The sequence below is a fragment of the Pezoporus flaviventris genome, unplaced genomic scaffold, assembly GCF_033815535.1.
Source record: "Pezoporus flaviventris isolate CSIRO_AGI_PZ_B2104156 unplaced genomic scaffold, CSIRO_AGI_Pfla_v1 ptg000041l, whole genome shotgun sequence".
NCBI classification, from domain to species: domain Eukaryota; kingdom Metazoa; phylum Chordata; class Aves; order Psittaciformes; family Psittacidae; genus Pezoporus; species Pezoporus flaviventris.
The window spans coordinates 12,127,128-12,151,732 of record NW_026892589.1 but is presented as its reverse complement, the minus strand read 5'-3'; the positions used below and the strand labels follow the sequence as shown (position 1 = coordinate 12,151,732).

Sequence of the window (24,605 nt, the reverse complement as noted above, 5' to 3'; positions counted from 1 at the left end):
GTAAAATAACCAGGGTGCAGCCTGAGGCTTCTTTTTGGGATCAAGCCTCTCTAACAGCTCTATATTAGGAGGGTCAAGTGCTTTCCTTGTCTTACTGTTGAAATCACAGCCTCTACAGACCAAATTAAAGGATATTAAAGATATCTTTTGTTTTAGAGGCTGCGTTTGGCTCTATGGGACATTAATGGAATACATTTGCTGTACACGCACCCTGCTGCACGTAGAAGGAGCTTTTTCATTTATTCACCTGCAATAATTACAGCGCCTGGGCCAAAAGGTGCCGATTTGAACCTTCCCGCTGTGTTTTTTAGGGGATGCCATTAGCACAGAGCACCGATGAGCTTTTCATCAGCAAACCCCATTCCATTTGCATCTGGGGAAGGGAGCCAGCTGTGTTCGTGCATGGACCCAAAGGGCTGGGCTCAAGACACCCAGACATGAAGTCTTTGTTTCCCTCAGCAGAAAACGGCATCGGTTCCCAACCCGCCCCAATTTGGCCCAAACCCGAAGCTGAAAGCTGAGACCAGCCCGGACCCGGCGGGTCCCGGAACCAAAGAGCGCGGCCCGGCTTCCGGTCGGACCCGCTCACGGCGACCGGAAGTGTGTGTGTGGGGAGGCAGCGCGGAGCCGGCGGCGGGTGCTCCGCTCGGTGCCGGCGGGGCCCGGCCCGGCCCGGCCGTGGTGAGTCCGCGCTCCCTCCTTCCCTCCCCCTTACCGATCGCCCTCCTCTTACCTACGGCGGGGCCGGAGCGTCCAACGGGGCCGGGGGCACCGGGGAGGGGGGGAATGAGCGGGAGAGCGGCCCGCTCGCTGTGGTGGCTCTCGATGGGGGGGGGGCTGTTAAAGAGCTGCACTCTTAAAGGGGTCGCGCCTTGAGCCGGGTTCTTAAAGGGTCAGCACACCTGGGGCTGAGCTCTTAAAGGGCCAGCACACCTGGGGCTGAGCTCTTAAAGGGCCAGCACACCTGGGGCTGAGCTCTTAAAGGGCCAGAACTCCTGGGGCTGAGCTCTTAAAGGGTCAGCACAGCTGGGGCTGAGCTCTTAAAGGGCCAGAACACCTGGGACTGAGCTCTTAAAGGGCCAGAACACCTGGGGCTGAGCTCTTAAAGGGCCAGAACTCCTGGGGCTGAGCTCTTAAAGGGTCAGCACAGCTGGGGCCGAGCTCTTAAAGGGCCAGAACACCTGGGACTGAGCTCTTAAAGGGCCAGAACACCTGGGGCTGAGCTCTTAAAGGGCCAGCACGCAGCAGGCTCCTTGTTCTGGAGCCAGAGAGAAGGGGCTGCTTCTCCCATTGCAGCAGCCAGGCTCCCAGCTCCCAGCCAGGGGCTGGGCCCGGGTGAAGCTTTGGGGGCAGGAGGAGCAGCTCGCTATGGCCATGAACCTGGTGGAAGGGCAGAGGCAGGACCCCAGTTTCAGGCCATGACCAGCCCGTGTTGCTGCTCTGATGGATTTGGGGCTCATCCCCTTCCCACGGCATCACCCCGGGATGCTCCATCTGCACCCAGCTCCACATCCATCGTATCAAAGTGGGTCCTGTCGCCATGGCCATGGATGGAGCAGACCCAACACCCAAACACGATCCCACCTGTGAGGTGCTGGTGCGAGGGATGGCTCCTGGCTGCGTGTCGGTGAACAGCTCATCCTCAGACACTTCCTTGCTTATCCTTGGTTGTTTTGGGCTTCTGCTTTGTGGTTGAGGTTTCCACTTAGAAATCAGTCAAAGGTGTGAGTCACCTGGGAGCAAATTGTTCCTTGGGAATGCCGAGGTGGTAAACATGCAATTAATGAAGCGTGGTAGCATCCATCACAGCATCTCTGGCCTGTGGCTGCTGGCACCCGGGGGGCTGATGGATGGGGGTCACAGCTCCATGTGTAATGTGCTTTCCAAAAGCAGATTGGGCTGTTAAAAATTCATCCCTGCCCTTGCCTTGTGCCTTAAATAATGGGGGATTGAGTCAGTGTTCGGTGTGGGGAGGATGCTTTGCTCTCCTGCCTGGCACCGCAGCATCCATCGCACCTTGAGCTGCCCGTCTGTGGGTGCTGAGTCCTCCCCACAGCTCCCAGCCCCATGGGGCAGCCAGTGGCTGCTGGGGGTCATCCATATGGCACAGCACTGCAAACAGTGGGCTTAGCTCCCTGAGTGGGACTCAGCCCGATTCCTTCTTATTCAACCCATCTAGGGACAAACACGAGAAGAACGTGGAAAACCTGGTGGGGGCTTTTCCCAGTAGGAAACCTGCATGGGGATGGTTGTCCCAAGGCAGGCGAGGGCTGCCTGGGGGTGTCAGTGCTGTCCCTGTGCAGCCCCAGCTCTCCTTTGAGGGCTCTGCTTTGTGGGTTGGTGAAACTCAGTTTGGCCACGGCTGTGTGATGGGTAACCCCGAGCTATCGCTGCCCAGCACGAGCAGAGAGGGAGTGGAGCAGGAGCAGGGCTTGAGGGCTGGTTGGTTCAGGGTTGGGTTATAAGGTGTATGGGGCTGTCAGTGTGTTGCTGCTGGGCGAGGGTGGTCTCCCTGTGGCACTGAATCCCTGTTCCCCCAGGGGCTGGTGCGCCATGGCTCACAGCCAGTCTCGGAAGCGGTCACGGAGCAGGAGCAAAAGCAGTTCACGGAGCAGACAGGAGAGGAAGGAGAAGAAAAGGAGGAAGAGCAGCAAGGACTCGCAGCAGGGCAGCAGCTCCCCTCCGAGGAAGCGGACGTCTGGGTGTCACAGGCACAAGTCGAGCTCAGCAGCAGCTAAGGAAGGTGGGGGAGAGGCCCGTGACCCCCTGCTTTCACCCCATTTTCTGGGTGCAGCAAGGGCCTAGGTGGGAAAAGAGGGTTTTGGTTTTAGCCACATTGGTGTCTGCCCCCTTGCTGTGCAATCTGTGCCCGTTTTAGTCTGGTTCTGACAAGTGCAGAGCCCTGCAGCCCGTCCTGTGCTGCTCTGGTGGTGTGGCTCCACACTCTGTGATGTGATCAGGGTCTTGGCTGCGGCCTTTGCTGTTCAGGCATGACAGGAACCAAGCTGGGACAGGGGATAAGCAGCATCCCTGCTGCTGCAGGGCCAGGGCACTCAACCTCTTCTTACATACTGCAGAAAAGAAGAAGGAAGGAAAGGACAAAAAGAAGAGGAAGGCAAGTACCTCTTCTTCTGAGCCAGCATCTTCATCCACCAGCTCCTCCTCGTCTTCCTCTTCCTCCAGCTCCTCTTCTGGTGACTCCAGTGACAGCGACTCCAAAACAAAGAAGAGTCGACACAGCAAAAAAAAGCGAGCCAAAGACAAGGACAAGAGGAGGAAGAAGAAGAAGAGAATAAAGAAGAAGTCAAAAAAGAAGTCAAAGGAAAAGGCTAAGGAGGAGAAAGCCAAGGGAGAAGTGGTGCCCGGCCCCTCACTGGAGCAGTGGCAGAAGGAGTCTCTGGTGGACGCTGGACCAGGTAATGATGGTGTTTCCCTCCTGCTGAAGCCAGTGCACCCAGGCATCCTGCTGGGGAAGGATGCTCACAAAATGCTCTTCCTGGGATGCGTGTGGGGTGTCTGAGGAAAGCAGGGCTGTGCACAGGGAGGAGCCCCAGGCTCTCCTCCCTCCTATGAACCGTGGCCACCTTCAGGCCACCTCAAGCAAACATAAGGGGCCACATTCAAAGACTGCTTTGTGTTTAGATGTCATTTATAGATGTGAGCGGGAGGCAAAGGTGCCAGATGGAAGGACACAGCACTAACACACTGGCTTTGGGACTGGCTTTGGGATGTGAAGTGGCCCTTCCTGTGCATGGTTCATCACTGAACCCCGAGGACCACCAGGAAACTGGTGCACGTGTGACTGTTCAGGCGTGGTGCTGTGCCCCTCAGCAGGAGCTGGCCCCTGTCATGGCTCTAACTGATGTATTCCAGTTTTGACAGATGAACAAAAGTCCCGAATCCAGGCTATGAAGCCAATGACAAAGGAAGAATGGGATGCGAGGCAGAGCGTCATAAGGAGAGTGGTGGATCCTGAAACAGGGAGAACCAGGTATGATCCCTGGGGAAGACGGGTTCTCCATACACATCCATGTCATGTGGGTTGAGTCCTGGAGGATGCCCATCCATGGCACTGCAGTACCATGCATGGACCCAGGTCCCTTTGAGCAGCAAAGGCTGATCCCTCACAGACCCCCTCCCGTCAGACCTGCTGTAACCTCCCCAGAAGTGATGTGTTTGACACCAAATTGCACTGCGGCTCCATGCGAGGAGCACCAGGCTGTGTCCCAGCCAGGAGCTGTGGGATGGCGGCACAGAGCACCCTGCTCCTGGAGGCAGGAAGTTTGTTCCTTGTGCTGTGACAAGTTCAGCTTGTCCCTGTTAAATGGGACTGTGCAACGGGGGCAGAACAGGAAGCAGGGGGTGACTGACACCTCCTCACCCCACTGCCTCCTGCACCTGGCCCCAGTTAGCACCGAGGTGCAGGTGAGGAGGGTGTGTGTGCCCCTTGGGGTTGCAGACAACACTGAACCCAAGTTCATTTGGCTGCCAAATAGAAATGACCCAGTTTTTAATAAACTGCATCTTCCCAGCAAGCAGCAAAAACCACGCTGAGGAGAATTGGGAATGACAAGTCCAGTCTTTAAATAGAAGGCAGCCTGCGGGGCTCAGGGAGGTGTGGAACAAAGGTCAGTTCCCTGCAAGGCGTGTAATGAAGACAATTAAGTTTCTGCTCATGGCTGGAGGTGTGAGCTGCTTGGGATTTGCTCAGCGAGATGCTCTCTGGTCTGGCCTGGCTGCCTTTCAGGCTCAGCCTGGCTCCTCTTTCTGAATGGCTCAGCACGTCCCTGGAGCAGCCAGGACCAGACCTGAACCTGTGTGAGAAAAGAAGAGGTTTTGTAGGGGTTGGGGTTGCTGCTGGTGCCAGTGAAGCCTGGGGCAGGGATGGGTGCCCTGTGCAGGGGGAGGCTGATTTCTGTGGGACCACATCTGTCCTTGCTGCAGTGTGGTGACATCAGTCCCTCAAGAGCCATGGAAGAGCCTGACATGCTGTTTAAGCAACAGAAGTCACATAATAGAACTTCAGGGATGGGGTCATCGTTGGCCTTACCTGGAGGTGCAGCAGATCAGCACTGGGTCCTGGGCATGTACCTCTATGAAGGAGCTGGTGGCAAAACACTGCCTGCGGGGGGATCAGCACCATCTGGGAAACAGCGTGGCTGGCGGTGGTCCTCACGGTCCGTGGCCTGTGCTTGTCTTCCAGGCTTATTAAGGGAGATGGAGAAGTACTGGAAGAAATCGTCAGCAAGGAGAGACACAAGGAGATTAACAAGGTAATGGGAACGTGCTGCCAATGAGCAGAGGGTCGGTGCAGCCGGGGGCCTTCTGCCCCTGGAGGTGGTGCTTTTCCTCCCTGGCTCTGCCAGGACAAACTTGAGCCCTGGCAGCGGGTGGGTGCTCTTGGTCCTTCCTCCTGGGGCAGGCGATGTGGTGAGCACCCGTGTCTCCCCCTTTGCAGCAAGCCACCCGAGGGGACGGGCTGAGCTTCCAGGCGAGGACGGGGATGCTGCAGTGAGCACACAAGCACCAGCAGTGCTGGGAGCCCGTCCTGTGCTGGAGCCGGCCCCAGTGTGAGCCTCTGCCTCTGGACCACACAGACAGCACCACATCAAGATGCTTCCCCAGGGGCATTTCCAGCTGCTCTGTAAGTTACTGACTGGGAAGGAGAGCGACTTTAATGGTGCATCTCCCAGTACACAGCTTCTCCCCTCCCTTTCCTGACTGAGGCCAGCGTGGCTGTGATGTCCTTGAGCTCTGCTTGCCCTTTTGAGGCTGGAGCTCTGCAGCAGCCAGGGGATGGGCTCACTGGTGCTGAGCACCTCAAGGAGCTGCTGCCCCTCAGCTCTGGGCTTTAGCAGGTGGGAGCCAATGCTGTGGCCAGTACAAGGTGTGCTCCAGGGCCACAAAATCTGCAGCTAGCTGCTGCTTTTTACCTTCAAGGGCTGCTCATGGCTCCTCCCTTGCTGCATCCGCATGGCCTGTGCTTACCTGGTGCTGCAGGCTTGCAGGCACTCAGCCAATCCTGCTTAGAGAGGAGCAGCTGTGCTGCTGCATGGCTCTGCTCACGCACCTTCAAGTGCCACCCTTTGCTGTGTCCCCAAGGCTTTACTCAGCCTTTGCAGCTTCATCTGGGGTGCTTTGCAGGGGGGTGGTTTTGCCTTGCTGTCCCTGCATGCAACTTGTGTCCCTTCCCCACAGCACAAGGCCTGGGCAGCACTGGGGCTTTGGGCTTCTTTAGGCCCATGAGCACTGTGAAGCAAACAGCCAGCCTTTCCCCCACTGTGAACTCCAAAAACCTACCCATTGTAAAACACCCAGAAAGAACAAAAGGATTAAAGGACAAATGGGTCCTGCAGGACTGATCCGCACGGTTTCTATGTTCTGTTCATGGCTGTAACCCCATTAAACTGGCGCCTGCTCACTTGGGTTTTGCGACTTGTCTGTTTCTAGAGTCTTCCCCCCCCCCCCCCATTAAAAAGGCAGACAGAGGAGAGCCTTCCCATTTCTTTAATCTGTGTAACTCACAATGCTACTGTACACAAAGCACACCCAGGCATTGGAACGATGCACGAACAGCAGGGAGGAGAAGGAAGTCGTACAGAAGGGTTTGTCACACACAAGCGAGTCATGGGCACGGTGCTGTACACCCAGGGGCGTACCCAGCGCCCTCGGGCACGGCCTCCGGCGTTCCCCGCTCGCCTCTGTTACCCCTAAAGCAAGTTTTTATAAAGAAAAATAGAACTAACATCCTCGGAATATAAAATCGACGGTCGAGGGGGTATCAACAGGCAGAGAGGGTGCTGAGGAGGACAGGGAAGGGGACCGTAAGGCTTCTAGAACTAATAGGAAATGCAGCAAACAGTGGCGATACCTGAAGAAGGGGCTGCTGCAGCAAGCACGGCGGTCGTCACCCTTTGGCTAGGTTCCTGCTCTCGGCTCGCGTATCGGACACTGTAAACGTTTTTGGTATCAGGATTGTGCCTCATCGTGACGGAGGGATGTGGGAGCCCAGCAGCCTGCCCCGGAGGGAACGCACGGGCTCCTTTTACTCTTAAAGGACTTTAAAGGGACAGCGTCAGGTAGAAAGTGTGGCCCGAGAGCGCAGTAATACAAAAAGCTGCTTTTCGTTATAAAACCTCTGAGCTGCGCAGCAAAGTTTGATTCCCATGGAAACAATGGAGAACAAGGGAAGGCTGAGGCAGCCTGTGCAGCGCGGGCTGCCTTGTGCTCGTGTGGGAGAACACGACGTGGGCTGCAGCAGGAGCAGCGCGACCGTCGCCGGTCGCACCCAGGGCTGCGCAGACAACGGTGAAGGGAGGAAGGAGTACGAGAAACTTCGGGTTCTTTTCATTGCAAACAAGTGGTTTGTAACAAAAGGGAAGATTAGGTCTTTAAACCTGACAGTGCCCCTTTATGGAATATACAGTCATCTTCTCCCTCACTGCATCCAGATGGATCCTCTTCCATACAGGTGGAAAGGCATCGGGTCACATGCATTGCTCTCCAAAACAGCTCGGAACAAACAGGTTATAAACACAGAGTTAAACTATTGCTATTGTTCTTTGAGTGAGTAGCATGTTGATCTTTGCTTCAGATAGATGAGTGCCAGATGGGGGCGGCTGAGGATAGATTGATGTAGAGACTGTGATGGACTGAATCGGTGGAGGAAAACTTACTGGTGTGTTTCCTGGTAACTACACCCACCTCCTCTGGTATTATTGCAGCAATAAAGGTCCTGCTCTACAATTGCTTCTCCGTGTTGGATCCATACAATGGCAACAGATGGGGGGCCAGGGAAAGGACCCGGGCAAGTTTCAAGAAGCTCAACAAAGGATGAGGACGGAGGTGCTATGATTGTCAGTCTAACTGGTTAGTAGCCATTTAAAACATGGAGTGATGGAGAGGTGAGTATAATATTGCACTTCTGCATTCATTGACGTTACATTAAACTTGGTCCATAAAATAATTGCTTTGTACATAATGCCTGAAACAAAAAAGCTACATTTTTAAATATTAATAAACCCTGAAGGTTCCAGTCCCTCCAGACATTTGTGTTTTTTTTCCTCTACATAAATAAATAACTTTCAATTTTATATATCCACTTTTTATGTTGAACATTTACATTCGCCTCTGTTTTACACTATCTACACATCAGAAAATGTGAACATCTTGTAATGTACAGACCATGCCTCGGTTGTGGGCTTGGAGGGCAGCTGAATTTTGCAAAGGCCATATCCAAATTTGCAGGGATTATTGTGTGATGTGGTTTGGTGACTTCACAGGATGGATTTGTGGCTTGGCTTCCTACTCAGATGGCATCTGTTGGATAGAACGGCTAGCAAAAAGCTGGGACAACTCAGGTTGGTTTTCAACCCAGTCAAGCTCTGGATGTACATTCGGAGAGAGCTGAACCGAGTCGGCAGGAAGGGAAGTCAGTTTTCGGTAACAAAAGTCATCAGGTACATTCTGCACTTGAATCATTATCAAAGAGAAGTGCTTAAACAGTTTGCAGTCAAGGCTGCAGGACATGGGAGCTGCAGTGGGCAGCGGGTGGGCAGCGGGTTCCAGTGCTCCAGCAGCAGCTCAGCACTGTCCCCCCTCCGCCTCCGCTTCGACCCCGCAGCGCCACGAACACGAGATCTGCCTCGGGTGTCTGATGGGGTAAGATTTGCCTACCGTGGCGCAGAGCCAGTGAGCAGAGCAGCGTTCACAGTGCTGTGTATCTCAGTGCGGCCGTCCTGCACTTCGGATCGAAACAGGTAATAAAATGAAGCAGCCAGTCTACAAAATTCTCTGTTACAAATAAGATCCTCAGAAGTAGAAAGTGATATAAAGACAGGGAAGGGTGGAGGGGAAAGCGGGGTTGGTTACACGCAGGCGGGGAGCTCGGTAGGACTATAAAATCTCCACGGGAAGAGGCCAACTGGAGCCTGGAAATGGGCACCACGGGGTGAGTGCCCCTCTGCCCCGAGAGGTGTGTGCGAGGAGGGAACTGGACCCATCCCTGGGGCCAGGCTGACCAGGAGGGACAGGACTAAAGGGCTTCTGGTGAGCCCTCGCTCTAGGCACTGTTCTCCTCCACTGCTGCTGTTCTGTGCTGCTCGCCCTGCACACCCACGGCTCCCCTCCTTCATGCACCCAGCCCTGGCTCGCTCCAGCAGCACACAAACCATCAGCTCAGGCACGTCCACTGAGAAACACACCAGGGAATTATAAGATATGGCCTTTTCTTAAGGTTGCCTGATGTTGGCACGCTTCCTTACAGTCTCCTTACTGCTGGGAAAACTTCTGCACAGATTGGTTTTATCCTTTGTAAATATATACATATATATATGTGTGTGTGTGTGCATATGTATATGCACATTATGTATATAATATATACACACACACCCTGGCTTAGCAATAGTTCATTGTCATGCACTACAAACAGTTGGGTGTAGCTACATGAGATGGTAACAGGTTTCCATTCTAAAAATCATCAGTGCAAAAAACAATGAGGTTTTACAGTTCAGTAACTACAGGTAAAAGAAGCAGATCTGGTTTCCCATGAAAGCTGCTACTGGACTCGGAGAGAACCTGGGAAGAAGAAATCGTCTCAGAGGTGGGTGTTGAGAGAGTCAGACCCTGCATTTGGCTGAGCAGAACTGCAACGCAATGTAGCTGCTGAGTGCCTTCAGCTGCTTCCCAATACATGGTGGTTAGTGTCAGAAAGGATATATAGCGAGAATATCTGGAGACTAACAGCAAAGTAAGTGTCTGAGGTTTGTAACAGCTCAAACAAGATAGCTTGGATTCCTCTTTTAATAGGTCAATGCATTGAATTCCATCGGCTTCTAAAAGGTCTCTTTAAAAAATAACAGTACTAGCAGTAACGACCCCACTTTTTTGGGTGTGAATCTGCCGACGTTCTGCCCCTACCAACAGCATCCACACATTTTATGCTTTGCCACTGCACGTTCTCCTTGAGAAAGTGGCTGCACTTGAAGCTCTTTGCACAGGTAAAGCTCTCGGTTGCTCTGCCTGGCACAGCCCATGATAAATCCCTTGCCTGGGGACGTCTGTGCCAGGAAACAGCGTTACCGAACCCCAAGCCCACCCCGTGCTGGTACCAGCAGAGCAGTCTGACTCCTGGGACAACCAAGAAGTTCCCCAGCCTCATCCCCTGTTCCTGTGGCTCTGAGGACAGCACTCGGTCACGCATATCGGAGCGATGGCTAACAAGGCGAGGAGGCACGTATTTACAGTCACTAAACCTGGATAAGAGAAGGAGGCAGGAGAGAGTGCGATCTTGACCTGGAGACTTCCCCCCCCAATTTCCAGCTGTTCCTTGGGCTCATGCTGCACAAACCTGACGCTCCCGCTGTAAGGCCTGCACGTTCTGCACGGGAACCATCCCATCTCTTCCCAGAATACCATGATGTTATTAGAGTAGCACCATATTTACCCTTCCAGCCCGTAACACCGGCCTCATCCCTCTTTTCCTTTTGTTTTCTCCTCCGGTGGCTGCAGCCGACAGTCGCTGGCTCCGGCCTGGCTACTTCTGCCCCAGGAGGCCAGACTCCAGGCGGGATGCTGCGCTCCGGCCCCAGCACCCCGTGGCGATGCTCATGCTTCTTTGGCTGCGTTCCCTGTCCCTCTCCCTGTCGCCGTCGGACTGGCTCTGGGTGCGCTCGGGGCGGTGGCCGGCGCTGGTGGCCGAAGGCTGGGAGGAGATGGTCCGCAGGAGGTGGTTCCTCTTGCGCAGGAACTCGGCCTGGCTGGGCAGCCCGAAGCTGCCCTTCCGCAGCGCCATGCGCGTGGTGTTCTTGGCAGGGCGTGCGCGGTGGTTGTACTCCAGCTGGGCCAAGTGGGCTGCGTACCCCTCCGTGATGAACTGCGGGATAAGAGGGATGAGGGCAGGGTTAGGCACATCTCCAGTGACAACCAAACACCTTTGCCGTGGCGGGTCCTCCAGGCATGGAACCGCTCAGACAGATCTCTGGGGCCCTGCTACGTGGGACGGTTCCATCCTCCTGGCAAACACGACCTCAGTCACCGACGATGACCAAATTCCCATCGCCCTCCCATGGGAGACCCTTGGCAACTCAGACAAGCTGGCTCCTACCTGACACTGGCTCTGCAGCTTCTTGGTGGGTCGGCCAACGATGTAGATGTGGGTGGGCGGGAGGCTGATGGAGCTGTACACAGAGATGTCCTTAGTGGATCCGTATGCTGCATGGATCCTCATGTGGAGCTGCAGGGAGAGAAAGCAACACGTGGTCAGCACATGCAGGAGCCCCACGCTGCTCAACAGGCAGGGCTTTGGTTTTTAATAGCATTTGTGGGAATCTCAGGTCAGTAACTTATGTAAGTTCCCAGCTGGAGAAGGCACCGCTGTGCAAAGCACTAATTAACAGAGCTGGGGATGTTCACAGGCCAGAACAAGAGGAGTAACAGCAATACCAAAGCACATCTCTGCTTCCTGATCCACAGCCTTCCCTTGATGTCTGTGGGGGGCAGAGACACCACACACTTCACTGCTGACTTGTCGAGGGGAGAGGAACAATCTGCAACCCCCTGCAGTACTCATTAGTGGGGAGTGTTCCCCTCCACCAGCCATGCTGCTGCACGGACACTGCTCTTTAAGAAGGGACAGGCAGGAAAATAGGCTGCTTTCCAGGGATTTGCCTGCCTCCACTCTGAGCAGAGAGCAGCTCCTAAGGCTTCCTTAGTGGGCTTAGGAGCTGGAGGGGAAAGTGGACACTGGTGCCACCGTGGACCAGCTGGCTTTGCCCCCAAAGCCACAGGCAGGCCAAGGAGAGGAAAAGGAAATCTCTGACCCTGGTCACAAACTTGTTCTTCCGGAGGGTAAGGGAGAGCAGGCAGCACGTAAGGGCCAGCTTCTCCTACCACTGTGTCTCAGGCTGAAACAAGGGCCCAAGAGAGTTAACGAGGGGCCTTCCCTGCTATTCCAGGCCAGGCACAAGTGCTCAGGACACTGGCACTTCCTTCCCTTGCCAGGCAGAAAAACCCCTTTGTTATATCTGGAGCTTTTCTGAGGCTCTGGGCTGAGTGTGGTTAAGAACTCCCAGGGATCAAACGCTTGGGAAGATGCTCTGTGGAGCCTCCCATCATGGCTGCGTGATGCAAGGCCATGTCTGCAGCAGCTCCATGTGCTCTCAGAGCTGCTGGGTACACCATGGGAAGCCAGAAAGCCACCATACAGGTGGGAAAAGTGCACATATGGGCAAGGGAGGCACTGCAGCCTCTGTTTTATCAGACATTTGGCGTTGGAAGGACCGGTGGAGCATGAAATGGAGCAGTGCTGAGCAGAGATGACACAATTTGACAGCGTAGACGCTTCTGTAGAGCCATAAAAGGCTGAAAATAAAATGAACAGATTAATCTTCTACTGCAGGTCACATCGCTGCCAAGAGACTGGTGCTGACAGGGGCAATTGGACGAGGAGCAATCTAAACCCTGTGCTGTGATCACGTTTCAGCAGAGCCCATCTGTGGCTTACGTCGGTGATGAGGGATTTCAGGAAGTTGGCCTTGTGCCGCAGCGGGTCGTGGACGAGCCCGTCGCAGAAGGAGACGATGCCATGGGGGAAGTTGTGCTGTGCTAACCACGCTACCACCCTCTGCTTCTGCATGTCGGGGCGGCCCGTGACATAGATAATGAGGTAGCCGAGGTCTTGCCAGTGCCTAGAAGGAAAGGCACAAGTCAATGGCTTGCAAACCTAGAGCAAAGCCAGTGTAAACCACACAGACTGTCCCACAGCCCTGCTGCTGACCTTACAACGTCGACGGCTCCGGCGCGGACTTTGGGGTCGCTGCCCATGATGGATACACTGGCTGCAAAGGAGCCGTCGATGCTGAACACCACAAACTCTGTCCCCTTGGGCAGGACTGTGATGTAGCTGTCTGCGTACGTGTGGTCACCCCTGAGAGGGATAGAGGCACTTATAGGCATCAAGATATCCTGCAGTGCACTGCGAGCCCAAAGCAGCAACCAAATCTGGCCCAAGGGATGTAGCAGTGATGGCACCACCAGTGATGGGCACTGCATGAGGCCTCTGTGTTAAAGTGGGGATGGAAATAGTACTCTGGAGCCATGGTGTCAGTGACTCAAAAACACCTGCAGAAAACCACTGCTGGCTTCACCACTGCAAAGATGCTCCCTTCCTCCCCGTTCCAGAGCTCGACACCAGCAACTGGAGCTGAGCTGGAACCCCTGGGCTGTGAATTATCACCAGTACAAAGCTCTGTCCTTCAAGGGCAACTTTATGGTCTTTAAAATACACCCAGCTGGGCAGTTCTGCAGAAGACCATGAGCCCATAGATGTGTGGTGCAGAAGGCCTGCTCCTGCAACGGGAGCTCAATCACCATGCTGTTGATGATGCAGGACTTGGAATAAAAACAGGGATCTTCCTCTTACAGCTGTAAAATAGAAATGGCTTCATCCCTATTGCTGGCAAACCAGGCTCTGAACCCACCCAACAAGCAGAGCTGCCCTATAAGGAGGGATCATATTCTACAGGCATCAAATTCCTGGTTTGTTCCTCTTGCAAACTAAGCCCCAGCACCCCAAGGTACCTGACCACCATCTTGACAGGGTACACGCCGATGCCCAGGCGCCGGTTCTCAGGGATGACGTAGGAAATCCTGCCACTGCTGTTGCTGATCTCGGTGTCAAAGTAAACCCACTCTCCTGACGGTGGCTGGGTCATGATGTGAATATCCACCTGGGAAGGCAGCAAGGCTGGCTCAGCAACAGCATCAAAGGCACAGATGAGTAGAGCAGGACAAGCATGGGGACCTTCACCCATGCCCCTTTGGTCAGCAGCAGGGCTGGGTCCTGCTTCCACCCTCTGCACTTCACAGATCTGAGCTGAGAAGCACCAAACCATCAGTTCTGGTGCCTCGGTGGTGAAGACCCCCATGATGGAACACTGTTCCTGGTAGGAGGCACCACGCAAGTCTCAGCGGGGGAATGTGGCCAAGATGCAAAGGTAACAAACCCCATCAGGACCAAGGGAGCACCAACCAGCACCACTTCTGTCCCCGTCCCCCACATGGTGCACAATCCCATACCAGACACAGTACCTTTTCTCCTGTGAGTGTGACCATATCTAATGGACCATACATAAACCTTCCAGTTAAGGTCTGGGGCCCATCTTCATTGGCAATGGTGTCATTTATCCTGTGGTTGGCTGTGACGTTCTGCACAAGTCAAGAGGGAAAGAGGAACACAAACCAACAAAGAAAAAGGTCTGCAGTGATGGACAGCCTCACAGGGAAATGCCAAATACAACCAGACAAATTAGAGTGCCTTTCTCCCTCTAACACACTCACAGCTCTCAGTTTTAGAGAGGAATCTGACCTGTGGCAGAGGGGATGCTCCTTGCCTTCCACTGATGGGGTGGATTTGAGAGTACGTGGCTGAAGAGTCAATTTCAATGGCAGCTGCAATTCTCATACTATTAGCTCTTACACTTTGGGTTTAAGAGGCAACACAAATATCTGCCAGAGAAAATTGCTGACATTTCAGCTCGAGCAGAGAATTGTCCTTTTGCAGGAATCAGAGACTTTTACTGGGAGAAAACGGCATTTACTGAGTAAAGAACCTGCATCGTTGGTCTTGCAGAAAGACATTCCATCTCTTTCTCTGTTCCCAGACAATGCTTTCTATGTTTTACACAGACTCAAGGCCAAGAGGAGACCTTGCTGGTAAAGACCTTTCAGGTCACTCCTTTCAGGTCACTCCTTCACAACTGCAGGTAGAACACAATCACTAATGTATACCAGCAGTACAACATGATCCTCTGTCCCTGCTGTGGACAGACACAGCCGTGCCCACGCTCACCACCCTCAGTGCTTTCTTGCAGCTCAGATCAAACCCCCTCTATGTCACAGCTCTGCCTCCTGCCACGGAGGCAACCCCAAAACCACCCTTACCCGGAGCTTCACGTGCGTCCTCTTGCGAAGCCACTTCTCACGGGGCTTGGAGGGGGTGAAGACGGACACCTCCTTCCCGTCCAGCTCCAGCACGCTCGAGTTCTCGTGCCTCATCACCTGCAGGAGGATGGGTTCCATGGGGACATCAGCCACTGGCACAGTGACCCCCTCCTCCTGCCCACACTGTCCTGCATCTCCCAAGCCAGCACTGGTACGAGCAGTGCCTGGGTTTGCCTGCTGGCTGTTTGCCTTGTCAGCCTGCAGGGTTTACAGGCTGCTCCCTTAATTGCAAGGACAAGGGGTTTCTTCTGAACTAGCAAAGCCTGTGGCCAGCACTGCCGTAAGCCCAGCTGGGATGCAGGTTATTTAGTTTGTCAGGAGGTACAAAACTGACTCAAACACAGCAGGATGAGTTCTGCACTTAAGTATCTGCCCTTCCTCCAGGCTTTCTTTAGTCCCTTCCCCTTGGTCTGCAAGGGACTGGTCTCCTTTGAACACGAGTCTTCTGCCATTCTTGTAACAGACCAAGCACCAACTGCTCTGCCTGGCCTCATGCTGACAGATGCTGTTCCTGCAGTTCATTTCTTATTTCTATTTAAACACGTTTTGGACTGCTCTTGCCCAGAGATGACTTTCAAAGGCAATTAGAAACAAGTCCTTAATAGGGGAAGAAGCACTGTGGTGCTCTGGAAGGACAGCAAGAAGACAGGAGATGAGAAAGACCCTGGTCTCAAGGCAGAGATAAGTTAGCAGAGTCAGGCAGTGGAGAATGGGAGTGGGCCAGATTACTCAAGACAGTCACCAGCAAGCTTTGGATGGATGGAGGGGTACCTCAAGCCCCAAGATACGAAGCTACAGGCCCAGGTTTGGGCTGAATCCTGAGTAATTGGCTGTTTCTTGAGTGGAGCACTCTCTGTATTGAGACTGTTGTGACTCTTCCCACTCGTGCATAATTCAGGCTGAGTTTGATGCGGGTTTGGGGTTTCACATCAAGGTCTGTGCAAGCACACAGATGTCTTGCTGGGCTAGATACTAGTGGGAAGAAAGGGTCTCCCTGGATTATCACCACTGCTCAGCTGCCACCAGCACTGACGTCTCTTGTTTATGGTTCTCACACTATTTGGAAGGCAGCACTGAAAGCAAGTTTGCCAACAGAATCATAAATAATTGAGAGCTGCAGTCGAGGAGGCTGGAAAGGAGCAGGGACGGCTCAACAGCTGAGCTAACACAAAGCAAAGCCAAGCGCCAAAGTGGGCAGCACAATCCACAGGGTTGCTTTTAGTTCTGTTTTTTCCATTTCCATACTCAGAGTACCCTTCCCTGGAGGGGTTCGTACTTCGTAAGGAAAAGAACGCCTCATTCCCAAGGAACTGAAGGAAAAGTATTCCTTTTAGGAAAACCTCACTTGAAACAGTAAATTCAAATCTCAGGCCAAACACAGATAGTACCAATCTGAGGTGTCAGACTCCAGACACCAGCAATCCCCATTTACCTACAGCCGCAGGAGAACCGCTTTGTACTGGAGGAATGAGGACTAAATCCCAACGCAGTGACGATGGTCTGAGTTCCTAGAGACCACAATAAGTTACAAAGCAAAAATGGAGCCCCAAACTCTGCTGATCAACTCATGTCAAATTCCTGCACAACTTCTCTTTTGGTTTCATTGTATTTGGTGCTAATTTTATTTCTACATTGAGAAGTTTCCTTTAAGTTTCAGACATGAGATCCAAATGTGCACACGCAGAGAACAGCTCACTTCAAGAAACAAGTGATGCCACTGTGATGGGATAGGAAACAGCCCTGGGCTCACTCCACGGCTCCCTGCTGAGCCCATCTGAAATCTGCTCCGAAGATAAAACCCAGGCCCAAACTAACCAGGTATAACAGCACATGTCCATGAGGTTTGCACATGTGCAGCTCCATTAACAACACAGGGGAGGAACAAAAAGAAGTGGAAGAAAATGGATCTGCAGTTGCAAAGGGGTTTTGTTCATTTCTAAGCATCAACGAGAGTTATGGAAGGTGCACTGGGAAAACCAGCCTAAAATATTGTTCAGCCCAATGGAGGTCAGGGAGGGAGGACAACTGTACCTGTCTCAGCAGGAAGGAGACAACGTCTGTGGACTCCCAGTAGCTCGCATGGAAGAGATGCGGCAAAGCGACCGTCGGGAAAGCCGTCAGAGCATCAGGACAGTAGAGAGCGTAGTCAATCCTCTTGGTTCCCCACCACTTGGCAGCAACTAGAAGCAAGAAAGCCTTGTTCAGACAAAGGGGGTTCACATGCCTGCGCAGTCTCCATCACAAATGGTATTGCAAGGCTCTGGCTCCTCACTCCAGGTACGCCGGGAGGCTGCTCCCTGGCTGGTTGCACTGCTAAGAGGGAACAACCAACCCAGGGCTCAGTGTTTGCTCAGACCAAGGGAGGAACATAAAGGGGCACCAGCACTTGAACTCTCCTTTATTTAAACAAACAGGAAGGCACTGGAGGGCAGGTATTAATCAGCTGTTAGTCCAGACCATGGGGAAGGGGTCAAAGGCTCATGTGCAACGGGAATCCACATGGCAATATATAAGGCAGAAACGCATCTCCCTGGAGCTGTGGGAGGAAGGATGTGTGTGCTCTGCCCACCACAAGACATGCCCAGGCTATCTCCAGCCCCGTTTTCCAACTCCTTTAGCTTTCACCAAGGAATAGCATCCAGATACTGGTCACACTAAGGAGGATCTGAACAGTGGGAGCCCATGTGAGATGCTAAAAGGCACCAAAAGGCAGGATATGTGGCACATGCTGCCAGGATTGGCAGTCCCCAGCAAGTCCTTGTTACCATCCTGGGTTACCACACTGCAGGCAGCTGAGACATCCAGCCCAGCCTCTGCAGTGGCCAACAAGAAAAGGATCTGGGAAAGCTGGGACTTTATTCACTGGGATCTTGGAGGGGGAAGGTTACAGACAAGACAGAAGAGTTCCTCCCTCAGGGTGTCAATGACTTGCACGCAAGTGTCCAACAGCCACTGTTTACCCATGGGACACCACCACACTTCAACTCTGCCCATGCACACATCCTGTCCAACCTCCTAGCAATGAGCTTGGCTCAGTCCAAAGCCTCACATCCCAAAGATAGGGCTGCTTTCCTAGCAGTGAGGAGTCCTCAACCCCCGTGCGCTCCGGCCTGGAAAAGCAGCCATGAAAAGAGAAGATGGATCAGAGTAAGAGAGTAAAGGAGGAGCTGTGTTTGCATGCACGTTGCAAGATGGGGCTTTCTCAAGCTTCTTTTTTCACTGTGACAATGTTCCTTTTTATGGACTTCCAGGAAAGCTGCCAGGTATAAGGTATGATCCAACAAACCCCTCTTGTTAAGGGCAATGAGCTGGTAAGGAGCACAGATGCTGAACTGAAAAAATGGTCCCACCAGCTCTTTCCAGAGACCTGTACAAAGCTCCCACCATAGGAACATGCAGAGGGTTATGGCATCAGTACATCCCTATGGCCCAGCCCAGGCCCTAACAGCCCTTGTGTTTCCCAAGAGCCATGGGAAGGAGTAGGAAGGCACTGATGGATCAACATGGCTTTTCCAGGGCACATAGGCACCAGAGCCATTTTTGACTCTCTGTCTTTTAAAGTGGCAGCTCCTGGTCGTGTTCCACCCTTTCATTTCTCATGCAAGTGCCCAGCTTAGGTAATTTCAGATTCTTCATAGGAAGTGAAGAGGATTTACTCTTCCATGCTCAAAAGACAGTGGTGGAGGCAGAAGCGTTGTCCCCGCAGCTCTGCCCGGAAGAAGTCCTGCTCTTGCCAAGCTGTTAGCTGTGTTATGATGGATCTTCAGAGCAAAGTGACAGAAACACTTGTTAATCAGAAAACTGCACTCAGAAATTGCAAGTGCCTCAGTGAAAGCGCACAGATTTGGTGTGAAGTTCTGTGACTCTGAATGAGAGAGGAGGTCGACCAGGGTGGATGCCTCCAGAATACCTGTCTTGATGTCCAGGTCGGGTATCCGAAGAATGCAGTCCGCAGCCTGACTCCATGGCCCTTTGAGCTTTCTTCCCTTCGAAGGGATTTCGTGTTTATGATGCCTATGTTTCTTGGATGAGGTTTGAGTAGGGGATTTGTGAGGGAGGGCAAGTTGGGACAGAAGGCTAAACCCTCTGCAGTGATTAAGGTGGTGTTTGGTTTCTAAAAAGAATAAAATGGAAAGAAGTAGAAATCACACATTATTATAGCACACACATGATGCAGGCAACACCTCTTTCACCCTGCAGAGATTCATAGTGGGAGGGAATTGCACTGAGAGGGAGCCATGGTTCTGTGGTGTCCCTCTGGACTTCCTCCGGCTCTCCCTGTGGGATAGCAGGGACCACATCCAACCCGCAGTGCCAGGCTTCACGTTACCACCGCGCTAATAAGGTCGAGCGCAAGAGCTGCAAAGCCGGAGCAAGGGTTCAGAGGAGATGTCAGCGCTCAGGAGGTGAAGGAAGGGGCTGTGACAGCCTCGGGGCACGCTGCACATGGGGTCAAGGCTGGACTCTTCCTCTCTGATCTCAGAAACAGGTTTTGGCGGCTGTGAAGTGCATGAAGGAATAAATTACACAACCAGGAGCTAAATAATTGGTGAGAGCATGGGGAAAGCAGAGAGACATGAGCATCATGTGGGCCTGATCCTGCCATCACCTGCCAGAGGAAGGATCCCTCCATTGCAACACACAGGCCTTTAGGTATCACCCTGGTATAAACACTGCATAAGGAACATCCCCCCCCCCCCCCCATTTCTCATCCTGCCCACTCTCTGTAGGTGTGGAACAGCACAAAACAAACACCTTCTCCCCCAGGAGCCTTCTTCCCCAAGCAGATTAGTATTAGCAAGCACTTGGTAAGATGCCTTACCAGGACACACATAAGAACGCACGCAGGGAGCGCAGCATCACCTCTTGGATGTGCTTTGGGAGAGAAAAACCTCATGTGTCAGCAGGAGTTTATTCCTGCTGCCAAGTGTTGCCTCAAACAGGGCAAGAAGTTACAGCAGCCTCTGACCAGCGCCCACAGGAACTAACACTTGTCTCAGGGAGTGTTATTAACCTCAGCAATTGTGAAGTTAAGTCATTCCTAGCCCTGTAGTCTGATGTGCCAGCACTGGAGTATCTCTGAATTTCTGCCGCGTCCTGGAACAAGAGTTTGGGCTGAAGTTTGGGGTTTATTTAATTTGTTTGGCTTTCAGCAGTTATCAGAGGTCCCTGAAGACACAGACTGTTCATCTTACACCTCAGCTGGAATGAAGAAGGGGCTGAACTGTTAACAAGGGCTGTTGTTCTCCACTGTATCAGCTGGGATGTTACATAGGTCTTGGGAAAAAGTAACAATAAACCCCCCTCCTTTTAGTCCTCATTTGGCTCTGGGATATGGGTAATGACTGGCTGACTCTGAGCCTTGCTGCTGGCTACCAAAGAGCTGAATCTCTAATGCAGAGAAATAATCTAAACCTGTTCTTGCCTTTCTTACTCACCCCCATTTCTATGAGCCACATTTAATGATCTACACCAAGCCACAGGCCAGCCCCTGCACTATCAATCTGGCAGCGCTGAGCCCTACCAGTTCTGCACGACTTACCAATGGCAGCACAGAAACATCCCTTTGGCTTAACCCTCATCACGCACAGCAGCCAAATGGTGCTCAGTTATCAATCATTACATCTCTTTGAACAACATCACCAGCACAGTCCAACATGCATAACACAGCGGTGGCCCCTGTATTATAACCGAACACATCATCTGCTCCTCCAGGAGATGTGATAACACATGGCACTGACTATGGCAAATCCAGGCGAAGGCGGAATCATTCCAACTCTTTGTTACTAATGGAAAGCATAACCCAGACAGACAGACAGACAGACAGAAGCTGTGTGGCTCTGGCCCGGTGCGTGGTGCTGCGGGAGCGATGCGGGAGTCTCGGAGGAGGTGAAACACTTACTGTTGGCTATGTTGGAAGCAGTGTAACTGTCTGCCATTCCTGAGACCTGGCTGGCAATGCTGATCTCACTGGCTCTCCGGAAGCCCCTGAACTGAGGGGCTGAAATGGGGGTGGACAGGGACGTGCTTTCCATGAAGACGGCACCATGAGACTGAACAACATCTGCTACAAAGTTGAAACAGGGAAATCAAAATATTAGACCAACAGACAGAGGCTGGGCAAGATGAACTCGAGGGGAGGAAGAAGGCAAACAAGGCTGGCAAGGTGCAAAAAAACCCTTTCAGAACTGATTGGAATGAACAAAAAAACCCCACAAAAAACATTTCATCAGAGCTCTGGTTTGGAAAGAAAGCAAACACCACAGCAGGCAAAGAGACGTGGCTGGAGGAGCAGTCTTTGATTGAGGGAAGCAAAATAAGGAGCTCAAAAAGCAAACCCAAAACCCCAAAGAAAAATCCAGGCAGACGTACTCAAGCAGCAATAACAAGCGTGTGTCATACATACAGGTGTGAATATACACAGCTTCATATATTCACACTGAGACAAAGTAACCGAGGTAAGGAGAACAACAAGAAACAGCCTTAGAGAAGGGATATTTGTATTCTGGAAGTGTTTAAACTTAAAGGAACATCTCCAAGATAGAAGCATTAATGCCAAAAAGGAAATATAAAATCAAGAAAACATTTCCATGCCTGGCAGGGACTAAACTTGAACTCGTATTTTGTGATGATGAGCCAATGCTCATTAAACTAAAGTAAGGGCTATTGAAAGAAAGGAGCCTGGTGCTGAGCACTTACATCTCCAATCAGTGGTGGTGGATTGGGGAGTGCTCGGCCTCTGTGAAAACAGAGCTTCTTTGGTACAACGTGCAAGTCTGGATATATAGATCCCAACCTGAGGTTTACCAAGTGTGGCCTACCCCTTTAGTACATAAATACACAAAGGGAAGATTTGAAGTCACGCTCACATAGGCCTTATATACATACTGGAGGGACATGGACCTCAAATGTTCAGGACTAGCAAACCGAGAGCTGCTGAAAGTCACGTAAAATCTCTGCATTTCAGTTGTCTCTCTAGCAACACTGGTAAGAGCATTCATTCACTCCTCTGTAGATGCTGCAAGGCTGAACTGAGTGTCTTCGGGATACCCCAAGATCCTGCACTGCTGAGGGTTTGCAATGTACTTGACAGCAGGCAGCAGCAGCATGACACTAACATGCAAAAGCAAAGCTAACTATCTTTTAAGTGTTGCCCATCTCTGCTGTACCTGAGGAGCAGCATCTGAACTTTATCCCCAGGGCTCAGCCAGGCAGTAGATGCCACATGGAATACAGGTACATTACTTTCACACCCCAACATCTTCCACCCGTTTCAGCCAGTTTAGATATCCCTGGATTTAATCCCAAGTATGTGGCTGGCACAGGGTGTTGTTTCGGCAACTGGTTTATTTTAGCATCGATCTTTTTTGCTTGGGGCTACTGATTTGCTGCCTCTGACCTCTTGGTTTGCAGCAGCAGCGTGTGCCCACGTAAATACTGCTGCCGCAGAGGGAAAGGGGATGTATGAAGCAGAAAATCTGAGGCTAAAGTGTCGAGAAAAGAGTTCTGTTCTCTGCAGGGAAAATCAGGCCACAAGCTGCTCTGTGTAAAAGCTTCATGGACTGCAAGATCTGAGCCTTAGCAGGAGCCTGACTTGACCATGAGCTGCACACACGTTGTGCCTGAAAGGCCATTACCAGGATCACTTTCTTCCTCTTCTCACCTTGCCTTGAGCTGCTGGCTGTCAAGGCTGCTACCAGCATCCACAACCCAGCCAGCCCCACCAGGCCAGAGCAGCTTTCTTACTGCTGCAAGCACAAGAAAGGAGACAATTCAAACAGAGGGTGCACTGAGAACATGAGCCAAGCCAGGAGCTGCATTCAACCCCTTGAAGATCTCAAGGGTAAAAGGTCTCATTCCCATTGCTATATGACCTGGGACCACCCTTTCATCTCTTCCTTAGTTATCCCTTCCTTTCCTTTACCTTGCCTGTATAGATGGTGAGATCCTTCTGCACTTACGTCACATCAAATGGGTACCCCAACCCAGCTGTAATGCAGATAGTGACCATCAGCTTTCCTGAACTTGGTCAGATGCAAGGAGAGGTTTGGCTTTGTCTGTGCTAGAGAGAATTCCAGGTTCAGGTTTAACTAACACTTACCAGCAAAGCCTGAACTTCTTCCTCTCCCCTAAACATAAAAGATCTGTGGCTCGAATGAAGAAGCGGCTGGAAGACACACTAAAGAGTGTTACAGCAATGCTACCCAGGAGAAAAGGCTGGGCCAAATGTGGTGCTGCCTGGGATGATCATGGTTTCAGCTCCATTAGCATGTCTTTACTTCGCTCTGCCTGAATTTTACCTCCCGTTTCGAGATCCCAGAAAATAGAAAGTGAACTAAGGACAAAACAGGGGCATTTTGGGCTTGCTCTTTTTAGCCACTCTTGCCTTCCTGGGCCTGACTGGGGATTTTTGAGCACAAAGAGTTTGAAGCAAAACCACCCAGCCACAACAACCCTTCCAACACTATCATGGCTAATGCTACCAGAGGAGTAATATTCACTCCTATTAAAGCCTAAACTGTTACAGCATTACTGAACTGTTCAGCTTAGTATTGCCCATGTTGGTGGCAGGAATCTGCTCTGCAAGGGGATGAATGTAACCCCACAGCAGCGCTCCCATGCTCCAGAGCACTGGGGTTACTCTCATGTTTCTCCCTTTTCCCAAGCTACACACCCTCTATTCCTGAAAAAGGCCAGTTTCTAAGAAAACACGAGGGCCAGGAAAAGGCAGGGCAGGAAGTATGGACAGAAAACCTGGTTTATGCATTACTGCTCCTTCATCCAAGCATCCGCCCCCCCAAAGCGCAGTGACTTCCAGATAAAACCCCAGGACCTGACTTGCAGAAGAACAGAACCCATCCAACGTATTTCCTAAGCTCTGTGTATTCTTTGCACCAAATCCCTTGTGCAGCATTGCTCTTGCCATTTTGAAGCCAAGGGGGCTTACCTGCAGAGTGCAGTGCCCGGGGTGGGATGATGCTGCCCCACTGGCACAAACTGACCCCAGCACCTGCAACCTAAAGGGAACAAGTCTGAAATCTTCCGCGCAGCAGAGGCGGCATCCCCAGCCCCAACTCACGTCCTGACAATCACAGGGATGTTTTTGAGGCAGCACTTTGAGCCCAGGGTGAAGTCAGATGGCTGGACCAGGCAGAGCAGTAAGAAGACTTCAATCAAGACAGGCTGTTCCTTTATGGCATTAGATAAGGACAGAGGTGCCCCTGGTTTACTGCACTGGCTGAAGTGTACTTTGAACTGTGTCTGCGGGCAGACTTTATCAGAACAAGGAAGCTTCAGGAAGAGGAGACCTGGCTTGAGCAGAGCCCTGAGCACCCTCTCTCCCAGCACAGGACCTGCCACTGCTCAGCAGCACACACAGGTCAGGCCAGCGCCATGAGCTGAGATTGAACTGCACCTGCAGAAGAGGTGACATAAGAAGAAAAATCACTTCTTTTTTGCCTACCTATGGATCTTTAATACTCATTTCAGTGCTGTGCCTTTTCATTTAGGGACTCATTTGTCCATACTCTTACTAACTGTTTCCCACTAAGCGAACAACACCAGGCCATCCTCTTAATGTACTGCTAGCAATGCCTTAAGTCCTT

At 52.1% G+C, this 24,605-nt stretch overlaps 2 protein-coding genes across 13 annotated transcripts in view; one reads left to right on the top strand and one right to left on the bottom strand.

Moving 5' to 3' along the window:
- The first annotated feature begins 592 nt into the window (after nucleotides 1–592).
- On the top strand, nucleotides 593–6,421 carry ARL6IP4 (ADP ribosylation factor like GTPase 6 interacting protein 4). Of its 3 annotated transcripts, XR_009745736.1 has the most exons (7): nucleotides 594–681; nucleotides 2,541–2,743; nucleotides 3,078–3,416; nucleotides 3,874–3,991; nucleotides 5,204–5,273; nucleotides 5,459–5,644; nucleotides 6,199–6,421. XR_009745736.1 is itself a non-coding variant. In XM_061466247.1 (6 exons), exons 2-6 carry the CDS (start codon nucleotides 2,554–2,556, stop codon nucleotides 5,513–5,515), a joined length of 765 nt encoding a protein of 254 aa, XP_061322231.1. In that variant the 5' UTR covers nucleotides 593–681; nucleotides 2,541–2,553; the 3' UTR covers nucleotides 5,516–6,421. The 3 variants fall into 3 exon arrangements, 2 of the variants coding, with proteins under 2 accessions (XP_061322231.1, XP_061322230.1); XM_061466247.1 differs by having other exon boundaries at nucleotides 593–681; nucleotides 3,883–3,991; nucleotides 5,459–6,421; XM_061466246.1 differs by having other exon boundaries at nucleotides 5,459–6,421.
- Nucleotides 6,422–6,491: 70 nt separating this feature from the next.
- PITPNM2 (phosphatidylinositol transfer protein membrane associated 2) overlaps nucleotides 6,492–24,605 on the bottom strand; it is a 133,443-nt gene continuing 115,329 nt past the window's right edge. For 5 of the 10 annotated variants that reach the window (XM_061466230.1, XM_061466235.1, XM_061466231.1 and 2 more), the window contains 10 exons: nucleotides 20,903–21,067; nucleotides 18,911–19,114; nucleotides 17,032–17,180; nucleotides 14,941–15,057; nucleotides 14,089–14,205; nucleotides 13,579–13,727; nucleotides 12,776–12,925; nucleotides 12,503–12,686; nucleotides 11,105–11,233; nucleotides 6,492–10,873 (listed from right to left, as the gene is read on the bottom strand). In XM_061466230.1, coding sequence (XP_061322214.1) covers nucleotides 10,535–10,873; nucleotides 11,105–11,233; nucleotides 12,503–12,686; nucleotides 12,776–12,925; nucleotides 13,579–13,727; nucleotides 14,089–14,205; nucleotides 14,941–15,057; nucleotides 17,032–17,180; nucleotides 18,911–19,114; nucleotides 20,903–21,067 — 1,703 coding nt within the window. In that variant the 3' untranslated portion in view covers nucleotides 6,492–10,534. The remainder of the gene's footprint in view (nucleotides 10,874–11,104; nucleotides 11,234–12,502; nucleotides 12,687–12,775; nucleotides 12,926–13,578; nucleotides 13,728–14,088; nucleotides 14,206–14,940; nucleotides 15,058–17,031; nucleotides 17,181–18,910; nucleotides 19,115–20,902; nucleotides 21,068–24,605) is intronic. The other 5 variants (XM_061466234.1, XM_061466236.1, XM_061466237.1 and 2 more) reach the window with 3 other exon arrangements.

Bases quoted from the DNA above. Each gene is read 5' to 3' on its own strand.
- ARL6IP4 (XM_061466246.1), top strand. From the start codon at position 2,554: ATGGCTCACAGCCAGTCTCGGAAGCGGTCACGGAGCAGGAGCAAAAGC. The intron at 2,744-3,077 runs GTGGGGGAGAGG...TACATACTGCAG, and splicing joins CTCAGCAGCAGCTAAGGAAG to AAAAGAAGAAGGAAGGAAAG. The intron at 5,274-5,458 runs GTAATGGGAACG...CCCCCTTTGCAG, and splicing joins GACACAAGGAGATTAACAAG to CAAGCCACCCGAGGGGACGG.